We start from the raw sequence: 15154 nt of genomic DNA on the forward strand, positions 1-15154 counted from the left end.
TCCCTCTCGTTGGTGCCTCAGCGGAGTCACGTGACACGGGACCGCTGGTGCTGCCGGCTCCGGCTAGGGAGGAGGAGGAGGAGGAGGAGGAGGAGGACCGGGCTGTGGCAGCGGGCGGGAGGGCGGCCGGCCGGACGGGCACGGGAGAAGATGGCGGAGGCCTCGGCGGCTGGTGCGGGCGCGGGCGCCGCCGTCCCCCCGCACCGCTTCTTCTGCCACTGCTGTAAGGGCGAGGTCAGCCCCAAGCTGCCGGTAAGAGACCCGCCCCCCATCCCCCGCCCCGGGGCTCCCACGGGAGATCCCTCGCTTCTCAGCGGGGAGCCCGACCCCGACTCTCCTTCCTCTCCCCCAGGCTTTCCCTTCTCTGCCGTGGGAGGGGGATCCTGAACCTCTCCTCTCCCCGTATCCGCTTCTTCTCCCCTTTCTTCTCTCCCAGTCCCTCCCTGTCCTTGGACCCCCTCGCCCCGGGGAGCTCCGTGCCGCCTTCTCCTCGGGGCTCCTTTGTGGGCACCGTGCCCCCCCCTCACCTCTCCGGCTTCTCGCGTTTCCCCGCTCCTGCACTCCTGGTCTTCATCCTTTAGGGTTTCTCCTCTACTTTATTCCACGTTTCCTTCTCCCCGCCTGCGGGTGAGGATAACGGATCCGCGCTCCAGGGGGTCCTCTCGGGGGGGGAGGGGAGGTGCAGAGGCGGCTGGGGGCTGGAGGGGAGCCTCGTGAAAGTGAAGGAGCCCGGCTGCCCTCCCCTCTCTGCACTGCCTGGGAGGGCTGCCTTGTTTCAGCAGGGGACCTCGGGTCCTGGTGTCAGGCAGCTCTTCTCACCGTTCCACCCCCACCCCCCTCATTGAAAAAAGTGCTGCAGGAGCAGAATGTAGGCTACTGCATTCTCTGACGTACAGCTGGTGTTCACCTGGTTCTGCTGGACTCCCTCTTTGTCCTCCGAAGGGAAGCTGCCCCCCGCCCCCGCCCCGGGGCTTGGTCCGCGGTGCGGGCACACACTGAAGCACGTTCCCTGGGCGGCTTCGGGCTCTTCCTGTGCTTCCGAGGGGCCCATGCTTCCCTCCAGGTACGGGGTTAAGGGCAGCCTCCAGCCCAGACACAGCGCCAAGTGCTCTTGGCAAAGCCGGGACTCTCAGCCGTCCCAATGCTGTGGGCAGGGAAGTGTCTGCCAGCGGAAGGTCCTGCTCCTGAATTTAATCTAGAAAGAATTGGGCTTGAATTTGTTTTCTTCTGCTCTGTTTCCCCCACACCCTCCAAAGCCATCTTCAGTTTCATCTCTGCTGCTCGATCTTGGTTGCTGACTTGGCAGTTTTCCCACAGCGTTTTGATTCCTTTGGGAAGAGCAGCTCTCTTGCTCTCCCTGTCAAGCCGACCTGGAAACCTTCGTTGACCTCAGGATCAGGGAGAAGGAATCTCAGCTCTGGTTGGGCCTGTGTGATCTGTGCCATGCTGTGGAATTTGTGGAGCAGCCGCAGCCTCTCCTCTGTTCTGCTCTTTAACCTCCTGTTCTCCGTATTACTGTAGGAGCCTGAAATGGAAAACTCAAGGAAACGTTTAGTACTTTTGCTGTTTCCCTGTTTGTTCCCTAATACAACTATCTCTCCCCCCACCCCTTTGAATATTCTAAGGTGTTTTCTAAAGGCGCAATAGAAATAACAGTGTCATGCAAAGGAATCCACCAGACTTTTTTAGTTTTGGCATACTCTATATAGTTGGGTTAGGCCTCAGTAAAATACTTACCAAGCGCCTGCTGTGACTAAACAAGGCATAGGTACTGTGAACACACTTGGCAATACCAAGAAATGTTACAGAGCCCCCATCCTCAAGGAACTTGGAAGACTGAAGAGAGCAGTTCTTGCTGTCTTTTATTGTTAATTCTGAGTAAATGTTGGCAGTGATAAACACTAAAGGAATTAGGAGAGAAAAAACTAGTTTTGAACTGGAATTGTGTAAGAAGTGACAGGGCTTTAGTAGAGTTTTGGGAAGGATAAAAAAATTTTAGGAAGGAGGCAGGTGGAAGGTATCCCAGGTGCTGGGAAATGCTGCATGTAAAGGTGGAAATCCGAAGAGGGAAATACATAAAGCATATTTGGGTTTGATTATCTTTAACTCTTCTTGCTTTTCTGCTTAGTGTTTTGCCCTTCTTAGAAGTAGGATAAACTGAATCATAAATGGTTGTGTAGAAAACAGTTGTCCGAGTTTAGGTTTGTAATTTAGTTGTGCTATATTTGTTAATGAATCACTACAGTCTAGGGTCAAAAACTATATTTCTAACCTTTTGAGAAGATATACCTTGAGTCACAAGGAAAACACACCAAAAAGTATCGGGATCATTATAATCTGCTAACTCCTAGTAGAAAAGCACCCCAAAGTATATGATAGGTCATTAACAAAATCTTCATATGGAAACAAAAGGAAGGGCTAGGAACTGGTCCTGTGATTTCATTGGTCTCAATAGAGGTCAGCAACTCCTGCAGCTTCTTTTCTGCAGGTGGTGTGATTTGTCTTGGATCACATAACTGAGGTGGGATAGACATAGGATTTGAACCCACTTCTTTCTAGCTTAGAGGCTGGCTATTTGTCCATTGTGCTATGGACTGATAGCGCTTCAAAAGTATTGAACTCTTTTCACATCTTTTTTAGTGACCTTGAGTGCTATTATTATGCCTCTGGATGAATGAGGTAAGCTCAGCTCAGCTTCACATGCAAAAAGGCTTTTTAAAGTTTGGTTGATATTCCTCCTGGGGAGCTGATTTTTACTGTACTAGTTGGGTGACTGCAGCACCATCCCCCCACGAGATCTGTCCTCTCTGTGCATCAGGGACTCTATCAAATTTCCATTGGCCTTTAATGAGCACCTTGGGTAGGTTTTTGCAGTATTGGTAGAGGGGACTGCCCTAAAGCTGTACTATTTCATTGTCATTGTGCCTGGTTAGTTTAAGAGATGTGGTTATGATGAATGAACCAACTTTTACAGATCTGTATCCTTCTGCATCATGTTAGTAATGCAAGATAATGATATATTTTAAATCAAAGGTACAAAGCACTAGTGCATAAGCCAGTTTCATCTCATTTTAGCAAGAATTAGAAAGATCTTCTTCCGGGATTTAGGTCATCTTAGTGTTTCTGAAAGTGTTTACAGATATCAATAGCTATGAATTATAGGATTTCTCTCTGAAATTGCCCCTCTGTATTTGGTCACCTTTTTTCATCATTTAGTGTGTTTTACCATTCTGAAAGATTGGCTGATAATATTTTAATGGTCCTATCAAAAGACAAAGTTGTTCTGGGTCTATGCTCACTCATAGGCATAGGAAATGTTCAGAGGGTTGCTGCATGGATAGGCTGAAGCCTGTTAGTAGGTTTAGTCTAGTAAAGAAATCCCTTCATCCCGAGTCTTTTGTGCATATGCTTTTGGTTCAGATCCACCACAGCTAAAGAGAACAAGAATTCATTTTGAAAGCAGAGAATAACAGACACAATCATGGGTAAATTATGAAGGGGATTTTAGAACTGAAAATGAAATTACCTTCAGTGATTCTGGCAGCACATTTTGCTTCTCATTTGCTTTTCTGTTTTGAGAGACCACATTATTACAGTACACGTTCTTTTTCTAAGTAGAAACATTTTCCTCCTTAAATAGGACAAAAGTATGAAGAATTTAGTTGGTTCTAATCCTAGAATTTAAAATATATTCTAAAGAAGAGATCTTGAGTATCTAACATTTCTAGTGCTTTTATGTTGAAAAAAACCTAATATTTGCCTCATTGTCCTAACCATCAAAGTGACAGAAAATAAATAGGGACCTATTAAACCCATTACTCATAGATCTCAGAGTCCTTTACAAACCACAACAAATATTTTAACCTTAACTGAAAATCATTTTCTATATAAGACACACAACTGTGGAACTTTATGCATAATCTAGCTACCATATTGGACCCATTTGAAAATCATTTTCATTAGAAAAGTGTTGTCTAGAATGGCACTGTTCTAGGTAGGCAGCTGGTTGAGCAGTTTGAAGAGTGATGAGAGTTTTAAGGTAACTTTTATAATAACTTGTACAGAAAAACTTTGCCTTAACAAACCACAAGGAAATATACATTCTGGAAAAAGTTGTTTTTCAGAGGCTATGTGAGGATTAAAGTCTAAGCTAGATGAATTTCCTTTTTGCGGTTTCCATAATTTTCTGAGAAAGCCAATAGGTAGGTGATGTCTGACACTGAACTTAAGAAGCAGTTTAGTGGTTTGAGATGGGTTTGAGGGTCTGGAATTCCTGAAGACTGTTGAAACTCTTGCTTATCTCATTGGGAAGGTTGCTCTATTATGAGTTGAACCAATGTTCTCTAGTTAAAATATTTTAAATGAGAAAATGAGTGTGAAACAAGGCTTTGGGAACCATATGAAGGGGATAGTTCCAGATATGTGTGGTAGCATGTAAATTTTGGGAATATAATCAGATAAATGTGTTGGCATATGTCATCCAGAAAACAAGTCAGGAAATTGTCAGAAAATAGTCTGGGTCCCATCTTCTTAAACTGTGGTTTGGAACACCATGTGGGGTCTCATGACTGAATGTGGGGGTTGAAATAATGATTTATCATCAGTAAATGTTTGATTTATAGACCTGTTTTATATATTTATAGACTCCAGATCATGTAAAAATTTATTAAGTGAAAAGTTTAAGAAGTCTTGCTGTAGGTAACACTTAGACAAGATAGAAACATAAATATATTACAGATAAAGACATTACAGACTTGTCTTTGGGACCATCATATAATGGAATAGTCAGAATGCTGAATTTTCTTATGTGCCTGGAAATGAAGGTTATATAAGGGTTATATCTTCACGTTTAGAAGATTTTATAATCTGTGCCTCTGTTCAGAAGAGGATGGGTTAATGACTAGAGTGCTGAATTTGCAAGCATGGGCCCTTATTGTGTTCTCAAACACTGTAAGATCACTTAATTATTCAGAATCTCAGTTTCCCAGTCTGTAAAATGGCAGTAATATTTGTACTTGCTGCTTCATCAGGTCATAAGGATAAAGGGTTGCAAACTTATATTAATGTTCTATAAATGCAAATTATATGGAAATGGAAAAGAAAGGAATTCGTCACTTTATACTTTACTTGGGGATCAAATTGGAAAAAGGGCATAGGAATAAATAAGTTGGTGAATTCTGGACTTTTCTCTCTCATACTCTTGATATCTAAGGTTTCATGTTAGTGTTTAACTCTGACTTCTAATTTTGGATCCCTACAGAGATTTCTTTTTTATTTAAAAAAAAAATCTTTTTTTTTTTTTAAACATAACAATCACTTTCTTTTAATGCTTTCCCCTTTGAATCTTTTCTTGTAACAGACAGCAAAGACAATTTAAGCAAAGCTAACTGACATTGAAGGAGTAAGGTATGTTAATTAACAATTTTCTCATTCTGAGATTGTTCATTATAGTTCATCATTTAGCATTATTTACATTATTGCAATAATGAGATATGTTGTTTTCATGGTTCTGCTTTCTTTTCACCTTGTCAGTAACCCAGGACTCTATTTTTCTTATTTGTTCATGATGTTGGAGATGAAGATGACACAGATGACACTGTTTATAACTTGAGTTGAAGTTACACTTACTAACTTCATGCAAGACTTTCCAGGTTTCTCTGAATTTCTTTCTGCGTGTTGTACAATATTTCTTATGATGCATTGCATTCTGATACCACAAATTTTCCAGCTGTTTTCTAGTCAATGGATACCCATTATTTCCATTTCAAGTATTTTTGCATTCACTAAGTTTATGGTTAGGAATACTTTGTCACATCAATTGCCATAGTTTCTCTCAGTGACTTCGTTGGGGCATATGCTTGGTAGTGAGATCATTTTGTCAAAGAGTATGAATCTGATTAGACTTTTAGATTGAAAAGCTGAACTTCAGCCAAGGGCCTAATAGAAGTATTGTTCAGATCTGAGACTAGAATTCAGTAGTTTGTATTTGCTGATCCCTTGCAGCAATATCTGTTGTCGCTGTAGTTCCTGAGACCAGAGGATTTGGATCACTCTTCTCAGGTTACACACCGCAGAAGTGATATCTAAAAGAAGAGTATCCAAATCTTTGTTAGTTGGAAGCTAAATGAAATAGTAACGTTGCACGTAACTTAGTAAGACAGCTAGAAATACCAGTTTGAAAACAAAAGTAGAAAACAGACCCCCCCCCCCCTCCCTTCCCCCGTAGACCTTCAGTCAGTATCTTGTCATGATAGACACCGAGTCTACTTTGTGTGCTCTGTGCTGCTGAGAATGCCTTCATCAGCCTAGGAAGGTGTGTCCTTGTGTCTAGCTCTTGTTCTTGAAAATGACACACTGGCTATAATTTGAACCAATTCAAGCCAGCTTATCCTGTGAATGGAGAGAAGTTACCTGATTAACCCCTTTACTCTGACATACCCACTTATGAAATGATCCGGTGGTCTACTTACTGGGAGCTTAAGTGCTTGGAGAGAACGCGAAAATCCTTGGCTGCATAATAGCCTAAGACTGAGAAATACTATTATTCACATACCTTGAGCAGTTCCTGAAGAAAGACAAAGCCCTGAGCATAGCTTAACAATTTTTTGTAGTTCTCAAATGATTTCTTTACACATAAGCAATTGATTAGTTCATTAAACAAGGTATTTCATTATTTTTGGGGGCTCTTCTATTGTTGGAATGAGAGAATAAGGTACATTTCCTCTCATACTATTTCTTTGGTTGGTTTTATTTTTCTGTTAGCTATTAGGGCACTGACTTTGGAATATGGTTAGAGCTGAACTCATTGTGTGTGTTTAGAGCAGAAGCTTGATAAGGTCTTGGCAAAGGTCTTAGGGGTGATACCTAAAATTTGTTTTGAGCTACAAAGTGTTGGTTTGAGAAAATATTTTGTAACATTAGCATTTGAGTCACGCAGCTCTCCCACTTTAGTATCCCTTCCTCCTCCCTTTGAATCCCTTCCCCTTTCTTGTACCCTTCCCTTATTACTCTTTTTCCTTCTCCCTTTTCCTCTCCCATTTTTTAATGAAGTGAGAGAAGAATCTCTGTAAAACAAATATGTCAATTGTTTCCTCTTTGAGCCAACTCAAAACCCTTGTCTCAGGATTGCTGAGAGAGTATGTTTGTAAGTCACACTGTTTACCTGTTTGTGTGATAACATACTTGTTAGTAAGACAGCTATGTCAAATCAGCTTTCGCTGCTTGTTTTGGGTTGTTCACTTTCAAAGTCAGAAATAGATTGTTGAAGTGCTGGTAACATAATGATGAATTAAAAATACACTTTAAATTTGTCAGGCTTAGTGTGATAAATCACCAGAAATTATTGGTTTTTTATTTTAGGTGAAGTGTATAAACTGAATAAAGAGATACTTATGTTTTACTGTTGTGTCAGAACCTTTTAAACACAAAAACCATTATTAAATAAGCTGATTAAAATATAGCTTGAATAATTTTCTCCCCTATAAAACATACTAGGTATCATAATATCAAAAAATGGGAGGAATACATACTCTGTTTATCTCCCAGGATTTTTGTGAGACTATGCAAAGTTTTATACAGATGTAAAGAAGCATTGGCTTGTTTAGTTTATAACCAAATTTCCATTCTCCAAATAAAAGAATTGCTATAGTTGTTTTTGTTTTGCCTTTATATCTATATATTTTGGGGTTATTGTTAATATCTTTCATATCATTGGTGTTAGTTGGTATCATTAGTACAATCATGACAGCCTGCAGTATAGTGAAAAGAGCCTCAGGAGTCTTGGGTTTGAATCCTTCCTCTGACAATAGTTTCTGCCTTATTAGATTGTTAGGAGGTAAATGCTAAGCAAATCTAAAGGGCTATATAATCTGAATAAATAGGTACAAAAACCTTGGGGTGGTGGAGCTAAACTTTGTGAAGTTCTAGATATGATATATAAGGTTTAGGAGGAAAAAAAAATTCCTGCCTTGTAAACTCCTTTGCACTATCTGTTTGATTCACACATATCAGGTACTATGGAAGAATAAAGTTTATAAGATTACCAGAGTATTTCTTGCCAAACTCTCGCTTACTGTGATCACTTCTTAGCTTTTATTTTTTAATGAAATTTATATTATCCAAATTCATTCAATTAATTTTTGTATATGTGCATAAAGCCTATTAGACACAGGGTGCCTTTAGTAATTTCATCATTGTTTAAAAAAGGGGTCTAAGTTTCTGATTTAAAAAAATCTTTACACTCTACTGAAAGGGCTTAATGTTTGAAGCATGAAGCAGAGCTAATTAGGAAGGAGAATGAAGTGTGCACAGCTCAGATCACTTGGAGCTTCAGAAATCTGGGATGAAAGTAAAACAAAAGGGGTAATATTAAAAAATGGATTTTTTTTGATGATATGATAGTAAACAATAACACTTTTGAAGCCAGCCAATGACTTGTCCAATCTAACAGTTTTATTCCCGATTTAAACAAAATTGTTTTTATATTTTAATGATATAAAGATGAATTCCTCCCATCTTATCTGTCTAAAGGGGGAGGTCTTGGCTAAAAATTAATTCTTGACACATTGCTTGACAGTACAACTCAAAATAATATAGCTTATACATAGGTCATCAGACTTTTTGTACACTTAGTTCAGAGAATTGTAAGAAAAGGTTTCCAGAAGAAACTTTAACCACATACTTTGGAACTGAGAGCATCATTCCAAATTTTGCACAGTCACAGGGTCAGCTATTTCCATGGGTATTTCTGCAGCAGGCCCCTATTTATCTTTTAGTAGCTCCAAGTAGTTATGATAGGTATCAGTGATTTTGTGGAGAATACCATGGTCACTTAATTCCTTTGGGCCTCCGTTTTGGTTTTGGGTTGGTTTGTTTGTTTGTTTGTTTTCCCTAAGATGAGTTTGAAATAAATTTCTTACTTTTCTTCCAGTTTTATGATCTGATGGTTCTGTGATTTGGTTTTTCAGGTTATTTGGCTTCTAGCTAAAAGGGAGTTTCTTATGTTGTTGTTATTGTTTTTATCCCCTAGTACAGTACTTTAAACCTAAGATATCTGCTGAAATAAGCTTGACTGGAATTTTATGATTAATTTAGAAACATTAAGAATCTATGGCGTCAAGGCCACAAATATTTTAGCTTCCTTAACTCTCTACTACAAGAGGAATGGCCAGTATTTAAGATACTAGGATTGAAGGTGTGATAACAGAGCTACTTTGTTCATTACTGCCTTAAAACTTTGCCTCTGTAATTCACTTAAAGAATATTTGCTACATGTTGTTGAATAACAGTGTCAGATCCTTGATATGAATTCAGCTGGTAACTGTGAAGTGAAATAATTGCCTTCTTAATTCGGTTTTACAGGTACACTTGTTTCCTTGAGCTTCTTGGTTTTAAAAATGTTTTTAACTCATTATCTGCTGGCTTTATAATAACCCCCAGGGTGCTATAAGTGTGCCTCTGTGAGACACCATATTTATGGAGCAGTCAATAACTGAATCCCAGGTAGAATTTTATATTGATGAAAATTTCTGCAGGGCAGTTGGAAGCTTTTGAGTGGATAGTAGATTTGAGACCTATAGAGTTGGACTATTCTGAACTCAGAAATTTCTCAGGTTTTTTCTTCAGTTCTCTTTGAATGTCTTGTTGGATGTGTATAAACTTCATCGCTAACTAGAAGACAATCAACTCTTCTTTCTATAGGAAGATACCAGCAGGATTTTTTCCCCCCAACGATAACCTGTGATTTCATTAATATGGGAACTCCAAGTATGAAATTGTCCAGGGTCTCCCAGCTAGGATGTGAGACAGGCAGGCCTTGAACAAGTCTGCCTTACTTCAAGATTGGTCATCCCTCCAGTTTATCTGCTATTTCCCAGAGGATAAGGTTAATTACTACCATTCTTGCTAAGGGGAGATATTAAGTTAAAGATCTGACACCAAAATTTCTTTTGTTTCTCCTTTTTTCCTTTAAAAAAAGTTTTACTCCCTTTGGCCTTTATGTATCATTTTGTGATCTTTCAGTCACTTTAGTCACGACCCCCATTTTTGACCCCATTTGAGGTTTTCTTGGCACAGATATTGAGTGGTTTGCCATTTCTTCCTATAGCTCATTTTATGTATAAGGAGGTACTGAGGCAGACAGAGTGAAGTGACTTACCTAGGGTCACACAGGTTTCTGAGACTGGCTTTCAATTCACATCTTCTTGCTTCCAGGCCCGGTACACCATCTAAAATAGCAGTGATGCTGCTCACATCTTAGACCTCATTAGTTTCTGATTATCCTCTATCCAGCACATCTTCTGTTACAAAGATTTTAAAACAAAATAGCATTTTTAATTATAGAGGTTAATTCCATGCTTTCATCTTGCTGCCATTCTGTTTGCTTCTTGTTGGCCTATTGTATTTGGCATGATAATTTGCAAAGATATTATGATATATTAATTCTTATTCCAATGAGATGCTGAATGAGATATAATTAAGAAGGTAAATTGTACCTGGAAATTAATGTAGTATATTTCAAAACTAAATGTAACTTGGGGATTGCTAAAATGCAACTTTTCCTTTCTTTTGGTATGAGTAAAGTTTTCAACAATTGAATATTTTATACCATTAGAGAAGTTGGAGGGTTTTTTTGTTGTTGTTGTTGTTGTTGTTGTTGTTTTTTTAAGAAGGGATGAAATGGTTGCTTTTGATATTTATTATAGTTAAAACTGTTTTCCTAGAAACTTTGCCTCCCAGCCACAGTACTGTCTTCCATGCCCCAAGTTTGTGAGTGGCACAGTATTGTGCAGTAGAATGATACCACTTACTTCAACTCAATAGATGTTGCTAGAAATATCAAGTCTAGATCTCCAGATAAATGAGACCACTTAAGTTTGAGCTAAGTAGTAGGGAGTGGTCCTGGGTCAATTTTAATGAAACCACTTAACTGCCCCAAAGTGTGGATCCCTCTCAGGAGAGTTTCAGGGCTCACCCCAAAGTTCAAGGAGGACAGTTTCAGGGTTCCCCTATCAGTAAGATACTTTCTTTTGTCTCTTCCAGAAATTTCTTAGGGTATCTCTTGTCTTTTGCTTTGTAGCCAAGGGAAAATTCCCTGAGACTTTTTTTTTAATTCCCCTATGGAGGATTTAATACTGAAATGCTTCCATTGAAATGAATGTTTAGTGCTGTACCTCTGTGATGACATCCAGCTGATATTTAGAAAGAACACTGGAGTTGAGTAGAGAAGGACCTTATTTTTATTTTGCTGAAGAAGAAAGCTCCTGTGTCCATAAAAGAAATTAAGGAAGTCATCAGAAAAAAAAAAAAAAAACCCAGTTGGCCCCTAGTGTTCTATTTGGGGTCCAATCCAGCAAGTGCTTATTTACCTAGCATTCTGCTGATGCTGGCAACTCAAAGACAAGAGGAAAATTAGCCCTACTCTCAGGAAGTTTACAGTCCAGTATGAGGTTTTTGATTGTACTTTATCTACAGGAAAACTTGAGCCAAGAGCAAGTCCCAGCTACTAAGGAAGGCAGGAAAAGTTTTCCTAAGAGTGTGTATGGGTGAGCCTTGAAGGAAGGGGAAGAGGCTTGAATTCCAAGCTTGAGATACATGCAAAAGCATGAGACAGGAGAATATGAAATACCTGGAATAATGAATAAATCAGTTAGACTAAAATGTAGAATGCTTGAAGAAAAATAACATTCAGTAAATCTGAAAAGACAGGGTGATATCAAGCTGATGAATGTGTATCTTATCCTTGAGCAATAGGAAGCCATTGGCAGTCCTTGAGGTCAGACCTTTGTTTTAGGAAGGTTATTTTAGCAGTTGTTTGGAGGATGGATTGGAGAAGGGAAACTAACAGTTAATCTTTTAGAAAAATAGTCTATTTAATAAGGAACATGTACCCTTATTGGGTCATGTCGTAACTCTTGAGTGTTAAGCCAATTGTTGGAGAGTTTCACTTCAGTTTCTGATGTTGAACCATTTGACAGTGCCATAGACTTTGGTGGTGAGAACTTCCCTTTTTGGGTCTTCAAAATATGTGACTGTAGTCTCAATTGGAACAGTTACCTGCCTCTATCTTCATGGGGCTTGTTTCTTTTGACTTTCTTATGTTTGTTGGAACTATTTTGTTGGCATCATTCCAACAAATGGTTGTTGGATGGCTCTGCAGCAGTAGTGTCTGAGTTCAGTGAGAAATCATGTTTATACTATTATTTGCCTTCAGAGTTTCATGAAGAAAGGAGTGGTCTGGGATCTTTCTGCTTTCTTTCATTTTGTTCAGTAGCATTTGGCAGCTTCAGTCATAGCTATCTTTTAGACTTGCCAAGCCCTTCTGCTGCAGCTCCAGTGTTGTGGCAGAGGCCACTCCTCCCTTTCCCAGGTCTCCTCATTGATAGGACGCAAGCTCTGCCTCACCCTCCCCCCCTCTCCCCCCCTTCTCAGTCCAGACTCAGCTTTACCCATTCACCAGTGATTTCTGAATTACAAATCTGGTGGCCTTTTTGGAATCCTCATTTTCTTTGACCCCTCTGACCATCTTCCTTCCCTGTTTACTTAAGACAATTAGGAAGAAAAATAGAGGAGTGTAATGTCACAAAAACCTAGAGGAAGGTATCAAGGGGAAGAGATTGATCAGCAGTGTCAAGCTGCAGAGAGTTCAAGAAGGATGAGAACTGAGAAAAGGCCCAGTAAGATCTGGCAGATAAGAAATCATCTGGGAATGGGGTGAGCAGAGCCAAGCGGCAGGAAGAATACATTGAATATTACCTCCAATTCTGCCAGACAGAGCTAGAAAATTCACAAGACTGAATCCTGATAGGGCAATCCAAGAAAACATCATAGTGAGTCATTTTTCTAGCCCTGGTCATCATAGGGAGAGAGACTGTGCTCACTGGAGAATGGGTGTGGTATAATACACTTTGTTACAACACTGTGGTGTCAAAGAGAGGTAGTGCTTCATGGCAAAAGGAGGTCTCACTCCATACTGGGGAATGTTTTTATTAACGAAATGAGAACACTAGAGGGGAAAAAGTGGAAAAGAAATAAGAGCTACTGAAGAAAAATTAGAGGTACAAGAGTTATAAAACCTTACTCATGTAACAAACTCCCTAATCTTTAGAATGAGCCAAATAAAAACGCATCTATATGAGATAACAAATATCAAAATGAAGTCAAAAGATTGAAAAAATAGAAGACGACATTATGCTTATCCAAGAGATTGAGGAGAAAAAGAAATTTAAGCATCATTGGACTATCTGAATGCCATTGATGTATTTGAGATACAGCACCAAATGATGAGATTGAAGTGAGCAGTTAGCATCAAATGTTGAGGTTGGTCACGTTAAAGTGGTTGATATAGACCCTAGATGATGGTAGGCACCAAATTTTAGTGTTCAGTCATATGAAGAATTCACAATGGCCATCCTCTTTGACAAAAGGTAGTTTTATTTCAGAGAAGAGGTTATAGACAAAATAAAGAGCTACAGCAGACACCAGGAATGGTTAAAAATAAAATCAAGTTGGAAGAGCATAAGAGGTTTTATGGAAAGGGCAAGTTCCCTAATCATTTACTAGTAAAAAGGAAACACCCCATGAGGTTGGCATGCCTTTATCTGGGAGGCTAGATCATGAAAGGAATTTAGCACCCTAAAAGAGAGTTAGCTATAAGAAGTAGAATTGAGAAGCATAGCAAATTTAGGGGAGACACCATGTGGGAGGAAAGAGGGAAAAGACTTCATGAGGCAGAGGGCCATGCTTAGACTGACTTTGACTTAATTAACAATTCACATTTTTCCCTTAATGATTATGTTCGCTTGAGAGACATAATAAACTCCTGAAGTGTTAAATATGCAATAGATTTAGGAGAACATACAGTTAGCAAGGAAAGGACAAATTCCTTAGGAGAACTCACAGTCAACCAAGAGAAAGGTAACCCACTATGAGGTGGGACTGGGACTATGCCATTGACTGGCACTCTAAATCCAAAAAGAAGTTCAGTACCCTAAAAAAGTTACAATGATGTGTGGGAGAGACCTGGGGTATATAATGGGAAGAGACATACCACAGGCAGAACACGTTCCTGGGCTAACCCAAACAAGGTTCAGAACAAATGGCATAGGCCATGGACAGATTTATAGGAGAACTTTAACCTGGAGGGTTTGATATAACTTGGGTTTCTATTGATATATAAGTCGGGTTATCCAAGACCCCACAGGGAGTGAGCCTATATGGTTGAGCTGGTCTCTGACAGTGCTCTTCCCTGCTTTCTCTGTCAAATCATCTTACTGACCAGGACTTCTTCATCGGGACAAAAAAAAAAAGAGAAAGAGAAAAACCACTCCGCTCAAGTTCCAGTAAAATTTCATTTTCTATAGGAATCCCTTTGCATCTCTCAATTCTAGTGCACCCCCCCCCCAATTATTTATTGTTTTCTGTGATGTCTCTTGTTTGTACATATTTGCTAGTGTTATGCCATAGTCTTCTTGAGGTCCTCCTACCTCAGTTACTCTGCCCCAAAACCCCAGGCTATAATCATTCCTTCTTAATGTTTGCTAGGATAAAGGTCTTTCCATTTTAGACATCATTAGAATATCAGTAACTTCTCCAGTACCTCCCTCCATTTTGTCATTCTAAGTGCCTCCCTCCATGAGGTTATCCCCATCTAGATACCTCCTCCCATTATATCATTGTTCTTATTATCCTATAAAAAAATCTTGCTGTCTGATATTCAGGGCTGGATACTTTTCGACGAGAGTCCTATCCAGTCAATTGATTTACTCTCCAATAAATTAATAATCAAATTGTTCTCTAATCTCTGTCCTGTCTCAGTTTCTCCGGCATTACACTAGCTGGTTATTTCCCCCTTTAGACGGTGAGTTCCTTGAGGGCAAGGACTGCCTTTTGTTTTTGTTAGCCTGGGTTTTAGTTCTATGTCTGGCATACAGCAGGTATTTGTTGACCAATTGAACTTAGAACTAGAGGGTAAAGTGGAAATGAAAATTCCCAGGAATATTAGAGCTTCCAGGTCACATAAAAAATGCTACAAGCAGCTAGAAAGAAAGAATTGGAGTTCTGAGGAAACACAATTTAAGGTAGAAGGAAATAATTCCATTGGACTTGGGAGAGGGAAAGTTAAGTCTTTAATAACACAAGTGTAGAAGTATGCGAC

The 15154-nt window shown here is 39.6% G+C and overlaps 1 protein-coding gene across 1 annotated transcript in view; it reads left to right on the forward strand.

Moving 5' to 3' along the window:
• Positions 1–92: 92 nt before the first annotated feature.
• Positions 93–15154, forward strand: part of RNF115 (ring finger protein 115) — a 51798-nt gene continuing 36736 nt past the window's right edge. The window contains exon 1 of the mRNA XM_051992836.1: positions 93–252. Coding sequence (XP_051848796.1) covers positions 151–252 — 102 coding nt within the window. The 5' untranslated portion in view covers positions 93–150. The remainder of the gene's footprint in view (positions 253–15154) is intronic.

Source organism: Antechinus flavipes, chromosome 4 (genome assembly GCF_016432865.1).
Source record: "Antechinus flavipes isolate AdamAnt ecotype Samford, QLD, Australia chromosome 4, AdamAnt_v2, whole genome shotgun sequence".
Classification (NCBI taxonomy): domain Eukaryota; kingdom Metazoa; phylum Chordata; class Mammalia; order Dasyuromorphia; family Dasyuridae; genus Antechinus; species Antechinus flavipes.